We start from the raw sequence: 23,237 nt of genomic DNA, 5'->3' as shown, positions 1-23,237 counted from the left end.
AAATCAATTCATATGAACAGTAATATATGAATTTTTAAAAGCGATATCTAAAGCTCATACATCCTCCACACCCATACAACAGGTAGTGTGTGTGTCCACCTTTATTGACATACGGTGTTTGCTCAGTGTGCGCCGGCCTTTATCCTAATTGACGCGCTTTTAAAAATGGAATCATTTCAAATTTTAAAATAGACTCTGTTCTTTTTAATATTTCTTTTTTTATCAATGTTCCATTACATTCAGATACCTGGCAACCTTTTATGTATCTGAAAGTTATTCTTTTAACAAAATGTAAATAACGCTATCTTGATAAAATATTAAACATTTTTATTTTAAAAAAAGGTGTTTCTTAATTATTTTCATTAAATCAACGATATAAGGATGACTTTAGTACTCGTTACCCAAATATAAGATATATATATGTAGCTATATATTTATTTTGTTGCGAGTAAAAATAATATTATTTGGGTCACGATGAAATCACAAAACATCCAACAAATGTCTTTAAATTGAAACGGCCGAAATGCCGTCGGCAACTAACTGACCTCACCAATTATTAAAACAAAAATATAATTAAGTGCCGCTCGGATAATTAACTAGACGGCTCTAGTTTATATAAATATAGTAACTAATATCACACACGGCACTATCGAAGTGTAATGGGAAGTTTTTTAAAAATATAAAAAAAGGCATTATACATCAAACATGAGTTTTAAGACGACACAGCGACGGCGAAATTATGAAGCATGTCTAAAAGCGTCATTAAATTCTGCAATTTCAAAAATAGAAGCAAAAAATCACAGTCCGATGCAATTTTGTCCACAATGTAATGACAAAATTAAGAGATGCGTAACACACACACACATGCACGCACGTATAGACACACTCACACGTGCATACACATGTATACATACATACACACAAACGCACGGACGCATTTTTTGCGTACAAGTTAACGCACTCGGAGGCATCCACGCACACATGCAAACAACATCTGTGTACGCACTTACACATAAACGTAAGCTCGAAGGACACGCGGCGAGGTCGTCAACCCCGAGTTTTTTGCGAGCGAACGCAGTCGCACCGCGTACTGCTCTCGTCGTACATTGGCCGTTGGTAGTTTATATATTTTTTTTTTGTAGATCCGAAAGATCGTTCACTCGATGGCATCGGTCGATACTTGAGCCTATGTGGGAATAGGGATATGATGTCAGGGTTTTTTTACAGACCGGTCCGACTTCTTCGCGTACCGTTTATTTAGATTACAGATAATCTGCGGCTTCGCTGAGCTAATTTATTTTGAAAGCGTCGTTGAGAGCTTTTTTTTATTTTAATTTGTAGAAGTCATGTGACTTTTAATTAATTATCATAACCGACGATCGCTCCGAAGCTGGTTTCTTTAACACATTAATCTTCTATCAATGCCACTAACGCTTCTAATTCCAGCCTTGTTCTGTTCACACCGGTTCTAACCGGTGACGGCAGGTTTTTACCAACTACAGAAATAAAGCTATATTAAACTATATGCATAAAAATCGAAAAATCTTCCTTCCAAGCCTCTGTTCTCGGTGCAGTCCAACGATATGTCCTTCTTGTAGATGGGGAGTTACATTCATTCCATCGATGTAAGTTGTGCACATAAAACAAATTGCCAGTCGCTGAATAGGATTTCTCTAATAGTTGACTTGGCCTATTTAAGTTGGTCGACCAAGTAAACTTCGTGATTGCTAAATTGAGATCTCAGTCGGAACTCTGCGGTCTCGGCTACATCGCAATTAGAGATGGTTATCGGTTCATATGTGTATTGTAATATAATGTTCGACTTGTGACTTTTATAACTTCCGTATAATTTTTCCGAGTGACGCTCGTAACGAGTCTCCGTAGGATGCTATTGACATTGCGAGTCTCCATTATGATTCATCAGAATGTCATGATTAGCGTTGCGGTCGTTCTTATACAATGCCTCGTTATATAATTTTATTCCAACAAAAGAAACCGAGTACTATTTATCTATAAATATATAAATAGCTAAATAAAGGGTTAGGAAACAATGAATAAAAAGTCCCACAGGCCAATTCTACGTTCCCCTACTACATTGTTCCTGACCTAACCCAACATTCGTCGGCCCCCAATTCGTCCCGGACCTACCCCAAGCTGACGCACCTTGTGTCTGTGTGTCTGTGTGGACTCCTTGTGTGTCTCTGTGTGCGTGTGTGCGTGTGTATGGAGACATTCGATTTACGTTTCCTTTTTATTTTTTCTCTGACGTTCTAATTTCGAATGTATTAGACCCGTCCTCGTATGTTTTGTTTCTTTACGAGCCGACATTCTAAATTCGAATGGTTCATATTATAATTTGTGGAAGTGGGAAGGTTCCTCGGCGAATAAATAATATCGAAGGAGGTCGGCCGCACGGATATCATCTTTTTATTGTAAGAGTAAAGATTAAAATCGCTTGCTTAGTAGTCAAAATATCCAGTTTCTAATATCGAATCGGTTTTCTTTGTTATATTACGTGGTGCTATAAATTAAATCGGAACGAAATGAAACCCAACGGACACTCGACGTTTGTTTATCATCCTCTCCATTTTAAAAATAGAAAATGGTTGACTTTGAATTATATTAAATTGGGATTCACGTCTCTGTACTCTGATAACTCGATTGGAATGAATGAAAAAATCGAACACGATGACTTAAATAAAGTTATAAACAAGACGTAACTTGCTTTGTGTTTGTGTGTCGACCCATATAATTATAGTTACATGTGTGCGTGGCCCACATAAATACAAATACATATTAATGTTCAATAGTGTGTGTGTGTGTATGTGTGCGTGTGTGTACGTGGCTTCTTCACGCGGAATTCCAAGTTTGAAATTGGAATGAATGGCCGGGTCACTGACCTACGTCAATCCTTTTATAAGTTATTTATTTTTTATTTACATTGAAATAAACGGAGGCTCTGATGTTATAAGTGTTATTTATTAAATTAAACGAAAATCATTTTTAATCATATTATTATTAAATTTAATAAAATGTTCATGGTATGAATCAAACATCATAGATTTTTCATTGTTACAGTTTTTCTAAGTTTTAAAAAAAAATTCAAATATAATCAACGACTAAATGGTATAAAAATAGGTTTTATAGTTATTTGAATCTCCTTTATGAAGGAGCGATAAATTGAAATACAATAAAAAAATTATAACTTTGGTAGAATAAAAAATAAAGAGAACGTTTGTCGTTAATGAATGATTTTGGTTGGAAATTAATTTAAGAAAGGAATTTAATAAATATTTAAATAAATTTCTACGTGAACGTACTGACTTAAGGTAATTTTTTTTTTATTTTGAAACATGAACTTCGTACGTATTTACGAAGTAGTTCATAAACGGAATTTTTGTATAATTTATACATATAAACGACGTGTTCATTGAAAAAAAAATATAAAAAAATACTTGTATCAATAAATGATGTTATTAAATATGGATTATACATTAATAACGACTTAAATTGAATTAAAATGTACGAAAAAAATATATATGTATATTATTTAAAAACAAATCACCGAAAACCAAAGTTCCGGTTATTTAAAAAAAATTAAAGGTCCTACCGGAGGCGTTTCCCCGCAGAGAGGGACGGAGGATGTGTGACGTATGAGGAGAGAGAGGGACGGAGAGATAGGGCGATGACCTCTAAAACAAATCGCTGGAGAGGGTTCGGTTTTAATATAGACAGCAGAAAAACATAGTAATTAATGTTATCAATATATAATATATATATACATATGTAATATATACCTACTCATACATATAACACGGGTAGCGTCAACTCTTGCGCTGTTTTTGCTGTCTACCCATCTTCTTAAACCGCTGCCAGTACTGTACATTATATTAACTCAAACACAAAAATCATTTTTATACAGTTCATCGAACCCAAGTTCCAATTTTTTTTTAAATGAATTTTTTTTTAATGTAGTGATATTATATCTGCTGTCTGTACGTGATCTAGGCACCCTATTCCCTAGCCTCGTTACAAACCTAGACGGGACCTAGGCGAAAAATTGCTAGGGTGTCCTATAATATAGATAACATATTTAGTGTATGTCTGTTTGTGTGCACCAAACTCCGACGGCGGGCGCTGATAGTCATTATAATTAATAAAATGTTACATCCGAACCCGCGTACACATTTAATATATTCCTGGCAGACTCAATATTGATGGGAAACACATCATGTTACAAATATCATCGAACGACATTTTGTATTGTTAAATTATATTATTAATTATATCGGAGTAATTCGTCCGTGCCTCATTAATAAGCCATTGTTTAACATTATCCGTTATAGAACAGTAAATCCATTCACGATTTTAAAATTGGAACATTTTCAATCATACTTGTCATAGAAAAAAAAAGAGAGAATTTAAATTTCGAATCATTTACCGTTCAACCCTTCATTACCGTATTGTCTAAACTGTATCTACATTCGCTAATGAGAGGGGGACGAACAAAGGTATGCGAAGAAATAAAATAATATCACAGGGATATTCCCATGTTTTAAATGTAAAGAAAGCCCTTTGAATTATCGATGTACATATTATATGTACGGTCCCTTATTACGGCTGAATAAAAAGACCTCTTTAAATATCATTAACGAGTCATGTCATGTGATGCCGATGTTTCGTTTTATTATTACGTCATATTCAAACTCCTTGCTAGTTTTTTTTACTTTTTTCCTATCGGCCAGTGGCTGTCAGTGTGACAGCTGGTTCGTATGGTCTAGCAGCTTGCGTGAGACCAGGTTAGCATACTTCATACATTCGTCTATTAAGAATGTTAAAAATACATTTTGTGTTGTATATACATATATGTTTGTTTGTATGCGAGGTGAGATTCGGCAGTATTTACAGGGACGTGTCCGCTCCCAGTTCGGACGGATTATTTGAAATGTAAACATTTTTATATTATTTGGGACACGATTGTGTTGTGGATATTTTTTTCTACAAAACCTATGAAATACTGCGGTGTGTATAATGACGTTATTAGTCGATAAATCAATAATAGGAAATCGGAAACTTCGTTACAAAGACTCATAGAATATTATTTACATTGAATGGAAAATTAGAAGGCGGTCCAGGCTGAGTCACAGAGGTTGAGAGATGTTTCCTCGTATGATGCAACTTTTCCAACGATCTTTTAGTTTTCACGTTTTACCTCTGTCATTATTGACGGGCGGTGGATTCGTTTCCCGTGGATGAATCTAAATTTTAAATATAAAGGTAATAAGATGTTACATTCAAAGTAAATATAATTTTGCAGTTTTTTTGTTAATAATCAAAATCTTGGCTACAGCTATTGGCTCGCGCATAATGAAAACATTAAAATGCAACGGTTTTCGTTAACTCGAATCTCCATACAGTTAGTTGTTAATTAAAGATAATCAAGTTACAGCAGCCAGTTCAGAAACGAGCAGCAACACGGAAGATTTTTATAATAAACACATACGTTATATCCGTTGCTTAATCAGGAAAAACGCAATAAAGTGTAATATTAAAGAAAATTAAAAAAAGGTCTCCAATCGATTGTTCCGAGACAAGAAAGGAGTCACTTTGCAAAACAAAAGGGGGAAAGAAGCAAGAAAAAGTCCCAATTACGAGCGGACTCTCCCCACCCCCACCCCCGCGGCCACCCTCAGGGAGCGTCCTCAGTGACCGAGGGTAGACCGAGGTGTGCGATGAGTATTATGATAATATACTTATATGACGTATTGAGATATTGATGATAGTTTGGGTTTCATTCCTATTGAGACTTATCTTTATTGTTGCTTAGTATTGTAGTTAAGCAATAAATAAGGCTTATGCCGGGATACATCTGATACTTATTGACTTATTTATTTAATAATATTTGTGTAGTTTATTCGATATTTTAACCACAGTATGTTCAAAGGGCGAAGGTTAGTAAGTTTATTAATATGTATAGAAGCGGGTAAGCCGCCGTCACTGTGACCGCACACCTCCTAGTTTTATTGCTCTGTCCGAGAAGTAATTTCGTAGGTCCGACTTTTAGTTTTAAGAAAGTCCATTTTCACCGCAGACAGTTTTTCTAGTCTTTCCTTATAAGTGTTACTTTGCAAAGTTTGCTGAAAATTGTGAAACAAAAATTACAAGTTATTTCACGGTTTAAACGGATTGCTGTTTAAACTTGAGACCGCTTTTATTTTCTGATTCAGGCGAACTTAATTTGTAGCTAATTATTATGAATGTTAAAACTCTATTACTTTTATTATTAAGAAAAAATATTTATTTCTTAATCAATATATCGTATACGTGTTATTTGAATTATAAAATGAATGAACGAACGAATGAATGAGATGTGAATGAATGTTTGTCGTTTACCGAAATGGTCGTGCCCTAGTTAACCGATGTCTGGTTCACGGACCGCGTGACTCCACTCGTATACGAGACTATGCTTAAATAATATTGACAATAGGAACAACATAAATATATCTTAATTAACGCAAAAGATACAAAGTTATGACTTGGTGTATTTCAATCAGCGAGCTGTGTAGTAATTCGTATATCTTATAGTACATATATGTCGGAGAATGTTCGTTTCAGACGAAGCCCTACAGGAAACCCTTTGTGGGGCAAAGGCCTACTAACAAGAAAACCAGCACTCGTTATACCTCAGATCACGGTTTACAAAACACTTGATTGAGACCGAAACTAATTACGCTCACAACTCACATATATATATACATACATATATATATATATATAAAACAGAATTACACTAAAGTCATTTAAACCTCTTTATCATAGCAACACTAAAGTTATATATTTTTTATCAATTTTGTCAGTCTGCCTGTTTGTTCAGAGCAAAACTCTCTGTTCTCTAAAATGGCTTGGTCGATTTTGATAGAAATTTGACTCGCATGTAGGTAATGCCGTATGAAGTAGTTTAGGCTTCTTTTTAACCGACAAAAAAAAAGGTTATTCAAAATTCGACTCTGTTCGTTAAGTTATTATTCCTTCATTAAAGTCGATTTTCAAAATTATTATTTTTAAATAGAAAGGGCGTTGTCTTGGGTAGTCTTGAGGTAGTCCCATTGTCTTAACCTCAGGATCTAGTCAGGGACTCATGAGAACGCGAATGTTCCTTATGTGTGTAATAAACAAAGACGAACCCAACAACCAGTCATCAAAGACTGTATGAAGATATATATAAATACTGTTAATGTTATATTCTCACAATTAAGTCATCAGAATATTTTAAACATTAAGTAACTAAAAGCATCCTTAGTCCGAGTTATCGTTATCGTACTCTACGTGCGGAGCGTTCCACGTATCTCAATCAGTGATACACGTTAAGACAGTAACGCGTTGAGATTTACGAACGGAAAACTCTTAAACTTCTGTGTGTAGTGTAACAACGCGAACTTGTAGTAAGTAATATATATATTCCAGCATCTGTCCGTTTGTCATCTTTCGTCTCGCTGAATATTTCGTTTTATGTTTTAATTAACGATGTCTCATTGACTTAATCTCACATAAACATTTAATGGATATATTTAATAGTTTTATATGATAATACAATGATATGATATGATTTAAATATTAACTATGATTTACCTATAGCTTTACTCGTTTGCTATATGATGCTATAAAAGTAACGATTCACTCTATTTCTGTACAGTGTACGTGTGTATGTGTGTGTGTGTGTGCTGCATGTGTGTGTTATCAGTGTTTGATAACTAGAGTCAAGTGCATTAGTTTTGTTTGAACCAAAATTGCACAGCACACATTACTATACACTAGAGTGACCATCATTCGTATCTATTATCATATAATTGATATTTACCAATCGATTTTCATATAAAACTAATTATTATAATGAATTGCGTTGTTTGTAAGTTCAGCGTTTCTACAAACTGATCTATCATTGAGTGGAAGTTTTACCATAATCAGTAAAATGATATTTTTTATATGAGCATGTAATGAAGTATTTACGGTTATTTTGCTACGCTACCAGTAGGTTGATTTGTATTAATATTTATGTATATTTAAAATAAACTAGTCCGTCTTTGGCCGCCATCGTGGCGTGTCTAGTACTAGATAACGCGCAATGCACTCCTGATAACAGCTCGGACAAGGTTGCATTTTGAATATATAACAAATTTATAAATTATAACCAACACAGCTATACGTTGTAAATTGGTAAAGCTGTCCGTCTATGCTGTTACGATATAACCGCTGAACTAAACATACTTTTATAAGTGTGACAGAACACGCTCTGATTAATGGAACTTTCAAATAGAAAATTAACTTGTTACATACATACATCAGGTATATTGAATTAAAATAACAAAACAGCTATAAATAATATATTTGGTATGAAAATTCATTCTTATATTTATTATCATTTATTTGTAATGATATCTTGTTGTCTCAAATGTTAGTAGTTCTGAACTAAACGTGTGACACACTAACATACATAATAATATGAACCCCGGGGTCCTGTATTGGCGACCTCACCCCCCTCAGCAGACTCTTCAGTGACCCAGGGCCGTCTCAAACCGCTGTTCGTAAAATACGTTCCGGTTACGCCATGAGCCATGACAGCATATCCGTCTGTCATTGACAAACAACGAAAACTCCGTAACATAAGTCTAGTCTTGTTTCAGCTGTGCTCCGTGTGTAATATTTATCTTTATAAACGAAATGACGTGTTGAGGTGATTAAGTGATATTATAATCTGGTGCTTACATAAACCTCTGCTATTGGATGTGCCAAGGTTTCGCGGATCAGTTGTTATCGTTTAAGAGTTTTATAGGTTCAGTTCTATTACACCGACACCGACTGCGCTGATGTGGGGTTATGTTTTTACGGCATTTAAATACTATGACGTTAGCGATATCAAAGATTTCTTTAATATCAAACGCATTCCAGATATATTTTTTTACGGAGAATAAACGCTCACCTACAGCTCTTCATCTCGCGTGGTGGGAGTACTTCCTATGTACTGTTCATGGGAATCTGCAACCGTCGCGTGGTTGAGGAACAAAAAGCGACGATTGTGTTCCGCCGTAACGTTATGGATATTCTCAAACTACCCACATTACCGACAATGTAACTTTGTAACGTTCAATTGCATCGTAAAAGGTCTCCTGAAGCGAACCAATAAACTAAAAAGCAATCATTTAGCACGTTTATAAACACACACACGCCTGTCTGGCCCGGGATTTGAACCAGTGAACCGTTACGAGTGCTTAATATGGCATGCTAATTACCGACATGCGCGCTCGCCGGTAGATGGCGCTCACTACAAGTAACGAGCGAGCCTCGGTTCAGATATCCTAAAAATATAGTCCACTAAATCATTTAGATAGTTAAATTTTATAATATAACATTTGATGTACGGTGAACGTGATGAGTGTGGCTCCGTCTCTATATAGAGTGATGTGCTGTGTGTGGTGTGTTGCAGTGTTGCCATGTGTACTAATGACGAATGTAAAAGTAACTAACATTACAATAATAGTTAGAAACAAAACATTCTCACAGTTTTAATGTTGTTAGTGTTTAATTGACTTTCAAAGGTCAGCTGTTATTATTCATAGACGGCGAGATAAATGCAATTAATATAATAAAAGGCTAGCATTTAGGCCGTAGTCGGAACGTACAAAAATACATCCGTCCCTTTTATATGTATAGCATGGTGTAGGCCGTTTCGTTCGCACGATCGAAATACCGTAAGCGAGAGCCGCTGTGGGCGGGATGGGTATTTTTTCACGGTTAGATAACGGCTCGAACGGTTTGCATCGACTTACCGCATTATGTACACTTTTGGATACTCCATACTCCATACTCCATATTCCTATTTAACTTTTACTACCAATATAGTTCCACTATCACAAATACAGGCACATAGACGAAGGATAGAGACATACAGCTTCATTATAAAAATGAGGAACATGTTCAGTACACAGCTAATAGATTTTGTTCTTTTTTTGAAATTCCATTTTCAAAAATACATACGAAGGAACCACGACATACAGCTTTACATGTTTTACCAACAAAAACTAATTATTTAAAAAAAATAAAAAATCAAATATCTATTTTTTTGTTCCATTTTCAAAAACAAAGGTAAAGCAATTTAATTTTAGAAATATAAAAGTATATTTGTATACTCGTACATGTACATATATGTAGCCTCGTTTGTGAAACAGGCTGACAATTCAAAGATGTTCGTCATAGAGTTGTTAAATCGTAAATCGCACCTGAATATTTATTGGGCCAATAGTCGTTACCACGATAATGATCAAACGGTGACTCCAAACTCAGATAGTACGACGGAGCTCGCTGCGACATATACAACGATATTTATGTTCAAACAACTATTTAATTTAATTAAATTAAAGCGATCGTCGCCTCATTGTCTCAGAGCTAGCTTTTTTAAGACAATGAAATAGAAGGGTATTTTAAAAAACTATTATTCTTCCTCAAAACACGGAAACAGCCTCGCCTAGAGCCTTGGACTCGCATAGAATACTAGATTTGTTAGAATTTCCTTAAACTGCAAAAATCAGCTCGGAATAATCATGTGACGGAAGACGTCTAATTGACGGCGGCTATAAAACAAAATGGCTGACTCCAATATAGGTAATACATACAGAACATTAAATTAAATATTCTCTCTTATTGCTATACATATACCCGCGCCATTCTCGACCTATCCCGATATACAAGTATCATAAAACTACCCGTGTTTATATTAGTTCAAAATTCATATCAGTTCAAAAACAAATAATCAGCGACATCTGTAATCTTATTTCTGTATGTCTTAATAAAATGCTCTCAAACAAACTAAAATAAAAATGTCCTTTATATAAAAATCATCCAATAATTCTTATAATCAATTCTATAAAATTACAATATATTTATTCTACTTGAACATTACATAGCTTTTCTATATTTGCATCTAGTCCTTCTAGTGTATAGATTAAGAAAATCTGGATATTTTAAACCGATTTATAGACTTTATGCATATATGTAGTTTGAAGTTTTTTAGTAACAAACAAACATACATACAAAAGTTAGACGCTTTTTGCACATCCACGAAAAAACTGCTGTACTGATTTTAATGAAACTTAAAAATTGTATAGATCATATATTAGAATGATATAAAAATTAAATGTTATGAAGATAATTAAAAATCGTTAATTGATATATTAGTGAGGCTTTTTTGTTTTAAATGCTTTTGATTTAAATATGTTTTAATAATACATTTAAGTGCAAGTTGGTACTTGTGATTTATATCAGAAATCACTTGTTTCTTGATTTATCACTCCAAGTACTTTACATAATATGTTTTGTATTAAGTTTTTTATTTCATTCAACAGATAATATTGACGAATGATGTAGGTAATAGTCTATATAAATAAAATAAAAAATGTTAAAATTTTCATAAAATTCGTCACATTTACACCACTGATACGATTATGAAGTATTATTTTTTTGTATTAACGAAAATGGAAAAATTACTAACAGATGGTAAAGAAGAAAAAAATATAAGTTTCTCGGTTATTTTAATGAGCAGACTAAAAGAAACGTTTAGCAGTTATTTCGTCTAAGAACAATAAACACACATCCCTTGTCACACACATGAATTATATAGAATATACTCAAAACATTTTATTTCATAAACGATTAAATAATCACCTCGTCATTTTTCTGTCAATAGCATAGTTATTACTTTGACTTCAACTTAAACAAAATTAATGATCCAGATATAGTAAGTTAGTGTTTTATATATGTATATATAATACTAATATTTTCCGTCCGTATGTATCAAACTGTAGTATTGTTTGTGTCACTAACGCTTTATGTAATTACATAGCCAATGTTATATAATACATAATAAATAATTCAATATCACTCATAAAGGTCAATAGCGCTAAGGAATTTTGATTTATATATAAAAAAAATAATTTAATATTTTCTAGTCAAATATCTTCCCTTTAATTCTATTCATCAAAAATAAGTTTATATTTTAACCGAATAATAAAGTCTGTATGTCCGTCGGTCGTTACCTAAACGTCTGAAACATTAGTGTGTTAGTATTAGGTCGAGCGGAGCCGGTCTCATTAACTAGTCATAATTAAAACAGCAATAAATACATTGCCCATATGACTTTGAGTGACACAGAGCGTCGCCGGCGAGCGCTCGGCAATAAAACTTTGTTAACGACTCCATTGAGCATTAACCGAATATTATGTACTTCACGGCGAACAACAAAACAAACACACATACCTGCCTCGCGGTAGATAACGTTGGAATTACTGGTATTCCTTGATGACGTCATCATACAAGAATTTCACTAATGACGTCTAAATTTTTCAGATAAAGAAAATTCTTTGGTAGAAAAACTTTTAAAACATAAAAACTTGAAATAAAAGATTTAGTGAAGGTCTACGTGATAAAAAAAATAATAATATCAGGTATGTTTATTAAACAGAGTATCTCAAATGTACTTAGATGTAAAATACCATATATCTGTTGTATAATCTACTGTTTATTTAACTAATAACGATATATGCATGTGCATGTAATGAAGACGACGTGTGTGTGTGTGTGTGTGTGTGTGTGTGTGTGTGTGTGGAAAGCAAAACAGGTTCATTTCAAATATATAGAGAATCCGCAAGGTCAGTGGAGTGAACATAATGCGTCGAGAGACTCAGGACAGTGTGAGAAAAGGGAGATGACAAGAGATGGAACAGTTTACTCTATTACAACACGAGAGAGAAGTTATTATTACAACTCTATATTACAATGGAAAATATTTTTCTTAACATCTACTTGTCTTTTTTACTTGTCAAACATTATATATAATTCTAAACGAGTACGTTTATTCCAGTTATATTCTATAGTAACCTATAAATAAATCAATACCTAAATATATAACGTAATGTATTCCACGTAGCGAATAAAAAATTCTAAATCAAATCATGGCCAACCGCTATGCGCCCGCGCATACTCTAACCTAGAAACGGGCTGGTTTTCGTGACATTGCGCCGGTGTGCGTTCATTCACTGTACACACGACACACACACACGCACACAGAGAGACACCCGAGTGACGTCACGGCCGCGCCATATACAATAATGAACTCTAATGGTATAGTAATAGGGTCAGGTATCACAGTCTAATGACATAATTCGTTAGATAGTTGACATGGCATTGGTTGGTTTTAGTTTGATGTAATGGGCGTTGATGGACCGTTTGGAGTGATTTGTTATTTGTGTTGTTTGATGTTAAATTTACTAGGAGGACCGCAGCCGACCGGTCGGGTGAGCGGTCGGCCGACTGGTCGGCGGACCGGTCGGATGTCAACATGGTCATTCGGTATTAGAAGGCTTCAAGGTCACTGTAATTTACAAGTGCGTAGTGTCTATGACATAACATTGCATACATACTCAACTTATTATTTTATTACTAACTTATGATACACAATGAACAACACGTAAACGTGTAACCCAGCACGTGGAGCTATATGTAGCCACCACCCGACGTCGCTCGCCACTGGCTTTGGATATTTGGAACCAAATAGTTGGTATCAGTCTGCTCAAATACAAAGTTGCATTGAGATCGATTCAGTCATTTAAGGAACATACAATCTTCAATATAAATGACATAATGTTAAGTGTATCAAACAGTAGGTAACACATCTAATTCAGTGAGTGACTCATCTAAATTCTAAACTGTGTAAATATCATAGTCGTGTGCATGACTTCCGGTTGAAATTTTTGTCCAATAGCGTATTAAACTGTGGTTATCATTGGGCGGTTCTTACAAACCACACGCTATCATGACACACACACACACACACACACACACGTACATTAAATTTTAAAACTCATAATACAATATAATATAATTATGTTTAATACTTAAATACCTCGTGTAAGTTTCTCAGTATTCCGAAACATAACGGGTTTCAGTCAATAAGTAGGTAAATAGGCGAGGGCTGAGATGTGCTGGACTAAAATTATAAAAAAAAATACTCCCTAATAAGAACTTAATATTAATAAGGTAGGTAATTTTTGCAATTCTCAAACATTTTCCTCCTAAAGTATATTTTCGTAAAACCCGTAATTAGAAACATTATTCTCTCAATTCTCTAACACAATGATTAATTCTCTGACAGGTTCATGTTTTGTATTAGTGTGTCACGGTCGGAGGTAACGAGATACAGACGGACATACACCTGTGTGTGTCCGCGTGCGACCTTCGCTTTGGTAATGATACCAACATATTAGTGCTAGTAACTCGAAAACTGCTCACATATACATTAAATGATTTTACTGTGTAATACATTTTACTCTAGCTTAAAACTTGAACAAGTGTGTTGCATTGCAATAAATTTTCACATAAATCGTTTTAGTAGTTATGTGAACCAACAGACAGACATACTTACATAACACGGCGATATAACAAGTATATGATCTGAAGTTATGATACAGACCTAAAGCGTGTACTATCAACGTCTGCAATACCTTATTCAGTTAGTAATTTCTCTATTTAGGTAGAAAGTTGACCTTCGACCCCACGATCGCTGATGCCATCACATTCTATACGAGTTACAACTCTATCTAAACTTGAAATATTACAAAAATTACAAACGCTTTAGAAAGTATGTGCACATTTAATAAACACTTCGAGCACACGGAGAGCCGGGGTGCATTATTAGATCGTTAAGTTTGAATAACTGTTATTAATAAACGTATAGTAAGTAACAGCATCCCGCGTCAAACGCGCGGACGCATTATATTTTAAAGTAACATAATAATAATAAACTCAGTCATTATCTTCATTCGAGTGTTTCAAAATCCTATGAAATTCGTACGATTCGCGCCGCGTCATTTCGTATCGTCGGCCATTTTTCGCGGGAATTCGTTGTCATCTGTCATCAGTTGGTGTTGCCATTGTGAAATTACAAGTTATCTATGGTTGAACTATTAAATTACTGGTTCTCTTTATTACCGGTGATTGTGCGTTTAAAAAGTAATTTGGCTTGAGAGAGTTTTATTAGGGGCGTATATTAATGTGAAATAAATAGCTTATCTATTGTTTTATATGTATGTTTTTTTGTGTTCGAGCTTCGAATATCTCGGACAGTATTGGGTACTGGATATTATTAAATTATGCATATTATACTCGTTTTAAACAATGGCGATGCAAATCTAAATAACATAACAATTTCAATGAGGATAGTTCGCGAACTTCCTGCCAGCCCGCGGCCGTCGACGGTCGCCATATTGGAATAGTTTGACCAACCCCGGACAATATCGCAGGGATATTGGCCCCGGATTGACAACCAAATATATTTACGACATAAAAAGGTTAATAACAGAAATATACAAGAAGTAATATTATGCACGTTCGTTTGTTCCGCACACCGTATCTCATTAACTTTGTTTTTTGTTTATAAATCGTTTGACTTAATTGTGAATTTCCTGGTAATATCGAAAACAGTAGGTACCAACATTACGAGTTATTTCCAAGGAACGGTAGCTATTCGTCCACAGCCTTATATGTCAGCAGTTATTCATCTAATGGCTTAACAATAATAACCCAATCCAAAAACGTGCAAAACCATTACAGATTACTCAACACGCACCTGTTGAGTGTTGCCCGCTCATAATGTATATTGTTTATGATTTTTAAATGTTTCTAATCCATTAAAATAGATTGTTATAATAATATAGCATGTTTAAATAAAGCCATGTTTAGTTTTCCTTTGTACTTCCAACCTTTATTCTTAATGTTTTTATTTTTTTGTAACCTAGGATTTAATAGTACATGTCATGCGATGGATCTAACAGCGTCTAAATATGTTGCATCATTGGTTGTTAGTGATGAAAATAATTATTTATATGCACAGTTAACCGAGCAGAAACATTGGTTCGATGCAAAGGAAAAAATATATACCAAATATGGCAACACCAAAGTCACGGCTGAATAGAGAAAGGTCCGTGAGAAACGACTCGCACTAACAACTATCATATATTTCATTAACATTTAGATAACTTTTTATTTTATTTATTGTTCTAATATTCTTTATTAATGATTTCTGTATAAGCGTCTCGTCCTGTGTGATGTGATAATCTGTGAATCTTAACGACCGGCCGCTGTTTATATAGATGCAAATAGCATTGCGTTCAACTGTGTTCAACGGTTAATGGTTAAATAAACAGTTCCAATATCAATAAAAAATACTTAGACAAAAAATAATAATTTATAACCTATCATTGTTTTATCACATAAAAAAATTAACAACACCACAGAGGTATCATTAAAATACATTTATTCAGTCAATTATAGTCATCGATCGTAACTCAATCATGTATATCATTATAACGTACTGAATTATATATGTCTAAAAATTTCAAAAAATGGCGGCACGTCATTAGACAGCTGTGGAACTGTCATTAGTGACGCGACTCTTATTATATAAGAAATAACAAACAATGAAGGAACGCAATCCTCGACCAATGACCGGACCGCGACAACAACAACAACAAAAAAACGACCATCATTTATAATTTAAAAATCGAACCCGCGCCCATCGGTGACCTTAAAAGGAAGCCATTCGATGGGAGATGTATTAAAAATTGAAATAACAAGTTGCGTGCATCGACCGTTTAGATAGAAAAAAAAATTATAGGCGAGCCGAGTCGAATAGGAAATTAGATCCTAAGGTAATAAATTTAAAGAGCCGATTCGAATAAACATTAGCGTAGCAGATGTTGTTCGAAACGAAGATTAGGGGAACTAAGGCATAAAAAGCGGTCAGCCAATCACGAGCCGGTTCTATCCTCTATCCCTTTCTAACATCGGCCGCACCATTCTTTCTAATGCTCATATTTTTTGCCATCTTATTCTAATTCCTCATTCAAATGGCTCGCATCGGATTCCAGAGGCGCATAACCTTTCTACTACGACTCTTAATTACATTTTTACTTACCGCGTCTAAGGTAAGGCATTTTGTTCTATTGATGTTATGAGAATTTTTAATTCTTTACAATTTTCCGTTACATAATTATATCGAAACATTAAAACGTTTTATTGAAATCAAACCATATACTAACTATCATGCTATGTGTTTAATGGAAACGATAAAACGTGCGTCAGTATTTCCATTCATCCGACCTCAACCAAGGAATGCTAAGTTAGAACTAGACATGGTCTCCTTATAAGGTTTTACATTAAAAAAATACAATATCGTAAGTGGCTTTTAACATTCAAATTAGCTAAAATAAAAGTGTCAACAGTTCAGACGTTAATATGAGGCGAGGTCGCAGCCAACTGGAATGAATTAAATTCATACTGTATGTAAATAATATAAATAAGTATAATGATGTGATCGGTTCGCGCCCCTGTAACGTATCGTGGATGTGCAGTCGTCGCGACTGTACCTGTCCTAGTGACGTCACCGCCGTCCCCGCCAGTACTCACGGCGGGTACAGTCGCGTCCTTAAATCTCAACAGAACCGGGCACTGTCTCGTGAGTCCTTTCACTTTCTCACAAACATTTGTCTTGGCGACTGTAACTCGTTACCCGTCTCTTTATATATAACTTAAACTAATCGTTATCACCCAGTACTATCACTACGTGTCTAGTTGTATACTGTATAGTGTATAGTAACCTTGTACTACACCCGCCGCCGTCCCTGTAACAGATATTCTACCGACTACGATACAATTACTGCGACGAGTTCACTAAAATATAATTAAAATAACAGATACATGAAAAACAAATTAAATAAAAATTACGATATATGATATCACGTTTGTTAATTAAATCGTATATATGTTACGTAAGGGTATCGTGTTCAACAATTCGACACACGTGAGTTATTGTGTGGCCGCAGTCAACACATACCATATAATAAATGTCCAAAGAAGGACAATCATAATTATAATTAAATGTGTGTATAAAGTTATGTGCATATTGGACTCCGCACAAGGACATGTGCGTTTCCTGGTTGATTCATCGCGTGGCCCGAGTGACGGCGGCCAGCGGGGACCTAGCGAGTGCTCCGTTGACGAAATACTGATAACGAAGTGTCGAAACTATATAAAACTTCTTTTGATATCTGTATGAACATTCAATAAACATTTTTTAAACAACTTTTGTTGGATAATTATATAAAGGATTTCAAACAAAGGAAACTTTATGTGACAAAGGACCGACCCTCAGACACAACCGAAAGAAATACAAAATGTCTGTAAAAAATAAAAAAATATCAATGAAAACGTATTTCTCACATGAAATAAATTTCCTGAGAATGTTTATAAATATTTAATAACAACTAATAAGTAAATAATCACTCGGCTGAATAATGTTCATTACATGTAACCGGTGAGGTTTATAGTTTGAGGTTGTTTACATCGCATCAGATAACATTATAGCGCACAGCATTCGGTGGAACACATTTTGAGGCTGAGACTATTGAAACCGACCGACTAGCGACTTACATTATACAATATCCACCTCACAATGCACAGCTCGGTTGTGTTGGCGCATTTTAAACGGGCGACCTTGAAGCAGATAGGTATATTTAAAAGGCTGTTTTAGTGTGTGTCTTGACGACGCGTTCAATACAATAACTCGGAGAACTGAAAGCTAAATAATACATCATTTAAACCGAACCACGGCTCTGTTTACTGATCGTAACAGATGCGATTTAGAAAGAAATTAACTGTTCAATATGTTAATGAAACTGTTGGTTTTCGGATAACTACGAGTTATTTTATTGTTTTAACCGCGATCAAGGTTGCTGCGAAGTAACCGACACGCCGGGAGTATGTAGTTTTTAATAATAATAAAGTAACGTGTAGTAAACAGAAAAATATTAGTTAAATTTAAATGATTACTCGCGATTGTCTTAGATCTCATAATATTTAATTAAATTCTCATAAACGTCTGGAAATCCAAAAATCTTAAACTTGAGTGACTTTAACTTTTTTACTAATACTCTAGTTTATGCAAATTAATACTGTGACTGTTCCCTCCGCTACCTCTCATACCATGGACCAAACAGTGACACGCAGCGAGCGACCTTGAAATAGACTGGTCTAATAGTAACGACCAATCAGGGACTACGGACATGACGTGATGTAACACACACAAACACACAAAAATACACACAAACACACACAGATTAATGTAATTCAAAATAAAATGAGATATATTCAATGCATTATTTTTTTTTTAATTTTTCCGTGTCTTTTTTGAGTTAGTATTAATTATAATGCCAGTACACCAAACTCGGCTGAAGAATGTCGATCGATTTAATATTATAACAGTATGGGAAAACCGATTATATTTTATAGAAGTTGAATAAAATGAATTATACGACGGGCGTTTTAAGACGATTACTAATAAAAATATTTTATGTGTGAACGCAATAAGTAAATGTAGACTATATTTATTAGTTGCACAATATAAAATATTATATAAATTTTTAATCTGTGACATTGTCATTTTTAAGGGATGTGATGACGTCACAGTATAATGATTATCATAATAGCGAGTGGTATGTGCCATGTGGTAGGTGGTAGGTGGTACATTACGGTGGTCGTTGACTTATGGTTTTGCTTCAGTTGCTTGGGTTGTTATAAATTACATGGTATCAAGTATAACAGCGTGACTGAATCACGTTCGTTAATTGAACTTTCCATACATATATATAAATATTTATTGTACTTAAATATCAAACACGACAGACAGACGAAGTGAACGATCGGAAATTGATTATAATAATTATTATTTTGTTTCTTCACAAGAATAACGTTTATTTTGCGAGAAGAAAAAATTAAGAAAAATATTATTTTTTTATGATAATAAATAAAAATTTACTATACCTCGTGAAATATAAATGAAAAAAATTATATCAACATCTAATCTACTAAAATACCGTACCTATGTATGTATGTATGTTTATATATATATATTCAATTCCTAAGTTATCTAATAACTTTCTTATATAACATTTTGTTCACGTTCTCCATACAACTATATTTTATTAAATTCTTAATAACTAAGACATGAACGTGATTTTTTGTCTAACCGCCTGTGTTTTTAAACCTTTAAAGCGGCTGAAACATTTTTAATGAGACTTTCGCTGATTAATAGATTAATTGGCTGGATTACGGCTATTTACCAATAATGTAGGATAACTTTTCGCAATACTTTTAATATATTTCGGATAAATTACCAGTTAATATAAAATGAACAGCTTCCGTAAAAACTAAAAAGGTTCAATTTGTTAAAGAGTTCAAAATTCGCAGTTAAAGTGGATCGAGATGAAATGCTCTTTATTACTGATGGCTTTTAACTGATGCGTTGATGAGTGAGATCGATCAAATCATATTCTATAGTGTTGGTACGCTTACCATAAGTTACACAATCACACGCAACACGGACAGTTAATAGTTTTACATACAACACTTAACATTAACACTAACATTAAAATAACATGGTCATCGAACGAGTGACGTGAGACGGTTCGTATGTAGGTAGCGTGACTATGGAAAACTTGTAGTAATCGTAGAGATTTATAGAAGGTTTTTTTTATTCATTATATTTTTTTGTACGTCCGTATCTATGTTTAGTGTAGCGGCACTGAGTACATTAATGGCTGCGGTGTTATATTTGATTATTGATTATAAATATAAATATATTTTATGTATATTTTTACTAAATCTAGTTTCTTATATACATATATTGTCGATAAATAATATCTTAGTATATAATATTGTATGTGTGTACCGAGTACGAAGAGATGTAATAAATTTTAAGAATATAAATGGAGATGTCAGCCATTAATCATTTGTTATCGATATCGAGAAAAATATATATACCGGTCCGACATCACTACACACAGATGTTGTCTAAAAATAACCCGCAAACATTTTAATACATTGATATTATTAGGAATTGAAAATATTGAAGGATTAGTGAGAGAACATCTATAAAACAACGTTGCTTAGTTTTAATTTGTTGACGGGAATCGAACCCGCCGAGGACATAAACTAACATAAGCACATACCTAATCATTTATTTTATAACGATATTTTTTTTTGAAATATCTTGTAACTAATATAAACCTTTGCTGGTGACATGCTTCACGGTGACCTCATTGGAATACACTAAAAAAATAATAATGAATGTCTGTCTGTATGTTACCTCGCTACTCCCGAAACTTACTTTGATGTCATTTATTGTGGAACATAGAACCTTGAGTAAAGGTCCCGTGTTCATATCTTTGTTTGTTTAGTGTATGTTAGACTAACTGTTAGTTAAGCTGAGTTGGATGTTTTTGTTGGTTATCGTTACTACATGGTGTTGTGTGATGCATCAGGTCTAGAACGGGTAGCAGAGGAGTTGATGGGTCGACGGAAATGGAAACTATATCAAGACGGTCTGATACCAAAGAGGATAGAGGGCTCGGGGTCCAGCGACGAGGACCCCTCCGCCGCCGAGCCCCCGCCCGCGCTCAAGATCAAGACGATAGAGGAGATCAACGCGCCGGGGGCGGAGCCCGCCAGGAAAGAGACCATCCTGGAGACTCTCATCAAGAGGCCCGCGGCGCAGCCCCGGGGGGAGCGCGACAGGGACGAGCCAGCGGACTGGAGGCCCGCCGACCGCTGCTACTTCTGTGTGGATGGAGACACGGCCGCCGAGGAGGACCCCGCCGCCCCAGGCGCCACTGTGAGTATCCACCTGCACCAGCTCGCTCCAGCTGTTCCCACATAACAATACACACCAATTTACATCCTGTAGAATTAACTGATGATCTCTGACAGCCAGCCCTTTAACACCTCCTGATGTGTTTTCATCACCAACACCTCCGCAGCCCGCACGTCTCTCTATCATCACATACAACCTGTATACGAGTAATATGATTAAATTATATTTCGACATTAACTTATTTATATAAATAGCTTCTGTATGTCCGTGTGTTCGTCGGTGTGTTACACAGTAAGTAAACTAGTAACATTACCTTGAGGTGCCTTGCATATCCCCTTTTTATAACGTATTCGATTCTCTATAACAACTAATAATATTCATGTCTTTATTAGATGCTATATTTTCTATTTAAAGTCCAACTAAAAGATACATAAAATTTATTCACATCACAATCAGAATACTCCCAAAATGTCTATAAAAATTTATTAACTACTAGGTAATTAGATTTTGTTTATAATTTAAAAAACTAGAATTTGATTTAATTGTTTATAATAAAAAAAATAAAAAAAAATCAAACAACACAATGTAACTTCGTGAGCTCGAATTAGTCGGGATATAATATCTATTCCAGTATTTGTTCGTAACAAACAAACACACTCGTTATACCAAAGTTATATTGAAGCGAACAGTATAAGGATTTTTCAACACATTGTTTAAATTTGTAACTTTGTTGTGGGAGAATGTTACGAACTCCGGGCGGCTGGATGCTGATGAGAAAAAAACAATTTTAATAATAAAAATTAATTAATAACTTACACCGCCGCCTTCCTGGGAAGTATCAAGCAGAGCGCTTGGTGTTTGTATGTCTGTATGTGCCTGTTATGATTTCTTATATCTATTAAAATTAAAGTTTTGGCTATAGCTTAAATTAATTCGAGCTATGTTTTGTGAAATTCGGTTCAGTTATTAATTTATTTATTTTTTTTGTTAATTTCCCATAAGTAAGTTTATACCTAACGTCGTATAAACTTTTAAAGATCCGTAATATTTGACATATATTTTTTTTATAATACATATTTTAAATCATCGGCATTCTATTTTTATTCATATTAATGTTTTTACTTTGTTATTTGTATTTTAACGGACGCCATAAACATTTCCTTATAACGATTTGTTGAAACGGACAAACTGACATGTTATGTTATATACATATAATATATATGTTACACGCAACTATCAACGTTTTTCTCGTTGTCTTATTATATATTAGTTAGTTGTCTGTTCGTCCGTAAAGTTCTGTGGACATAGACCGTTGTATGCCTATTATATAGGTATATATATTTATATATATATATAATATTAATATATATAAGTATGTATGTAGGTATGTATGATCCGTATCAACATTTCTAATCATTGTCTGTTCATAATTGCTGTATATTGTAAACCCTTTAGCTTACAATAGCAATTATGTACCTTGTCTAAA

General features: G+C 34.3%; 1 protein-coding gene across 9 annotated transcripts in view; it reads left to right on the top strand.

Moving 5' to 3' along the window:
- The window catches only part of LOC116774780 (mushroom body large-type Kenyon cell-specific protein 1-like), an 88,984-nt gene that overhangs the window by 47,157 nt on the left and 18,590 nt on the right, over positions 1-23,237 (top strand). For 7 of the 9 annotated variants that reach the window (XM_032667533.2, XM_032667530.2, XM_032667531.2 and 4 more), the window contains one exon: positions 21,423-21,772. In XM_032667533.2, coding sequence (XP_032523424.2) covers positions 21,423-21,772 — 350 coding nt within the window. Of the gene's footprint in view, positions 1-13,900; positions 14,086-16,954; positions 17,031-21,422; positions 21,773-23,237 lie in introns of those variants that run through there. The other 2 variants (XM_061524066.1, XM_032667536.2) reach the window with 2 other exon arrangements.

Source organism: Danaus plexippus, chromosome 23, assembly GCF_018135715.1.
Source record: "Danaus plexippus chromosome 23, MEX_DaPlex, whole genome shotgun sequence".
Classification (NCBI taxonomy): domain Eukaryota; kingdom Metazoa; phylum Arthropoda; class Insecta; order Lepidoptera; family Nymphalidae; genus Danaus; species Danaus plexippus.
This window is presented reverse-complemented; position numbering and strand designations above follow the sequence as displayed.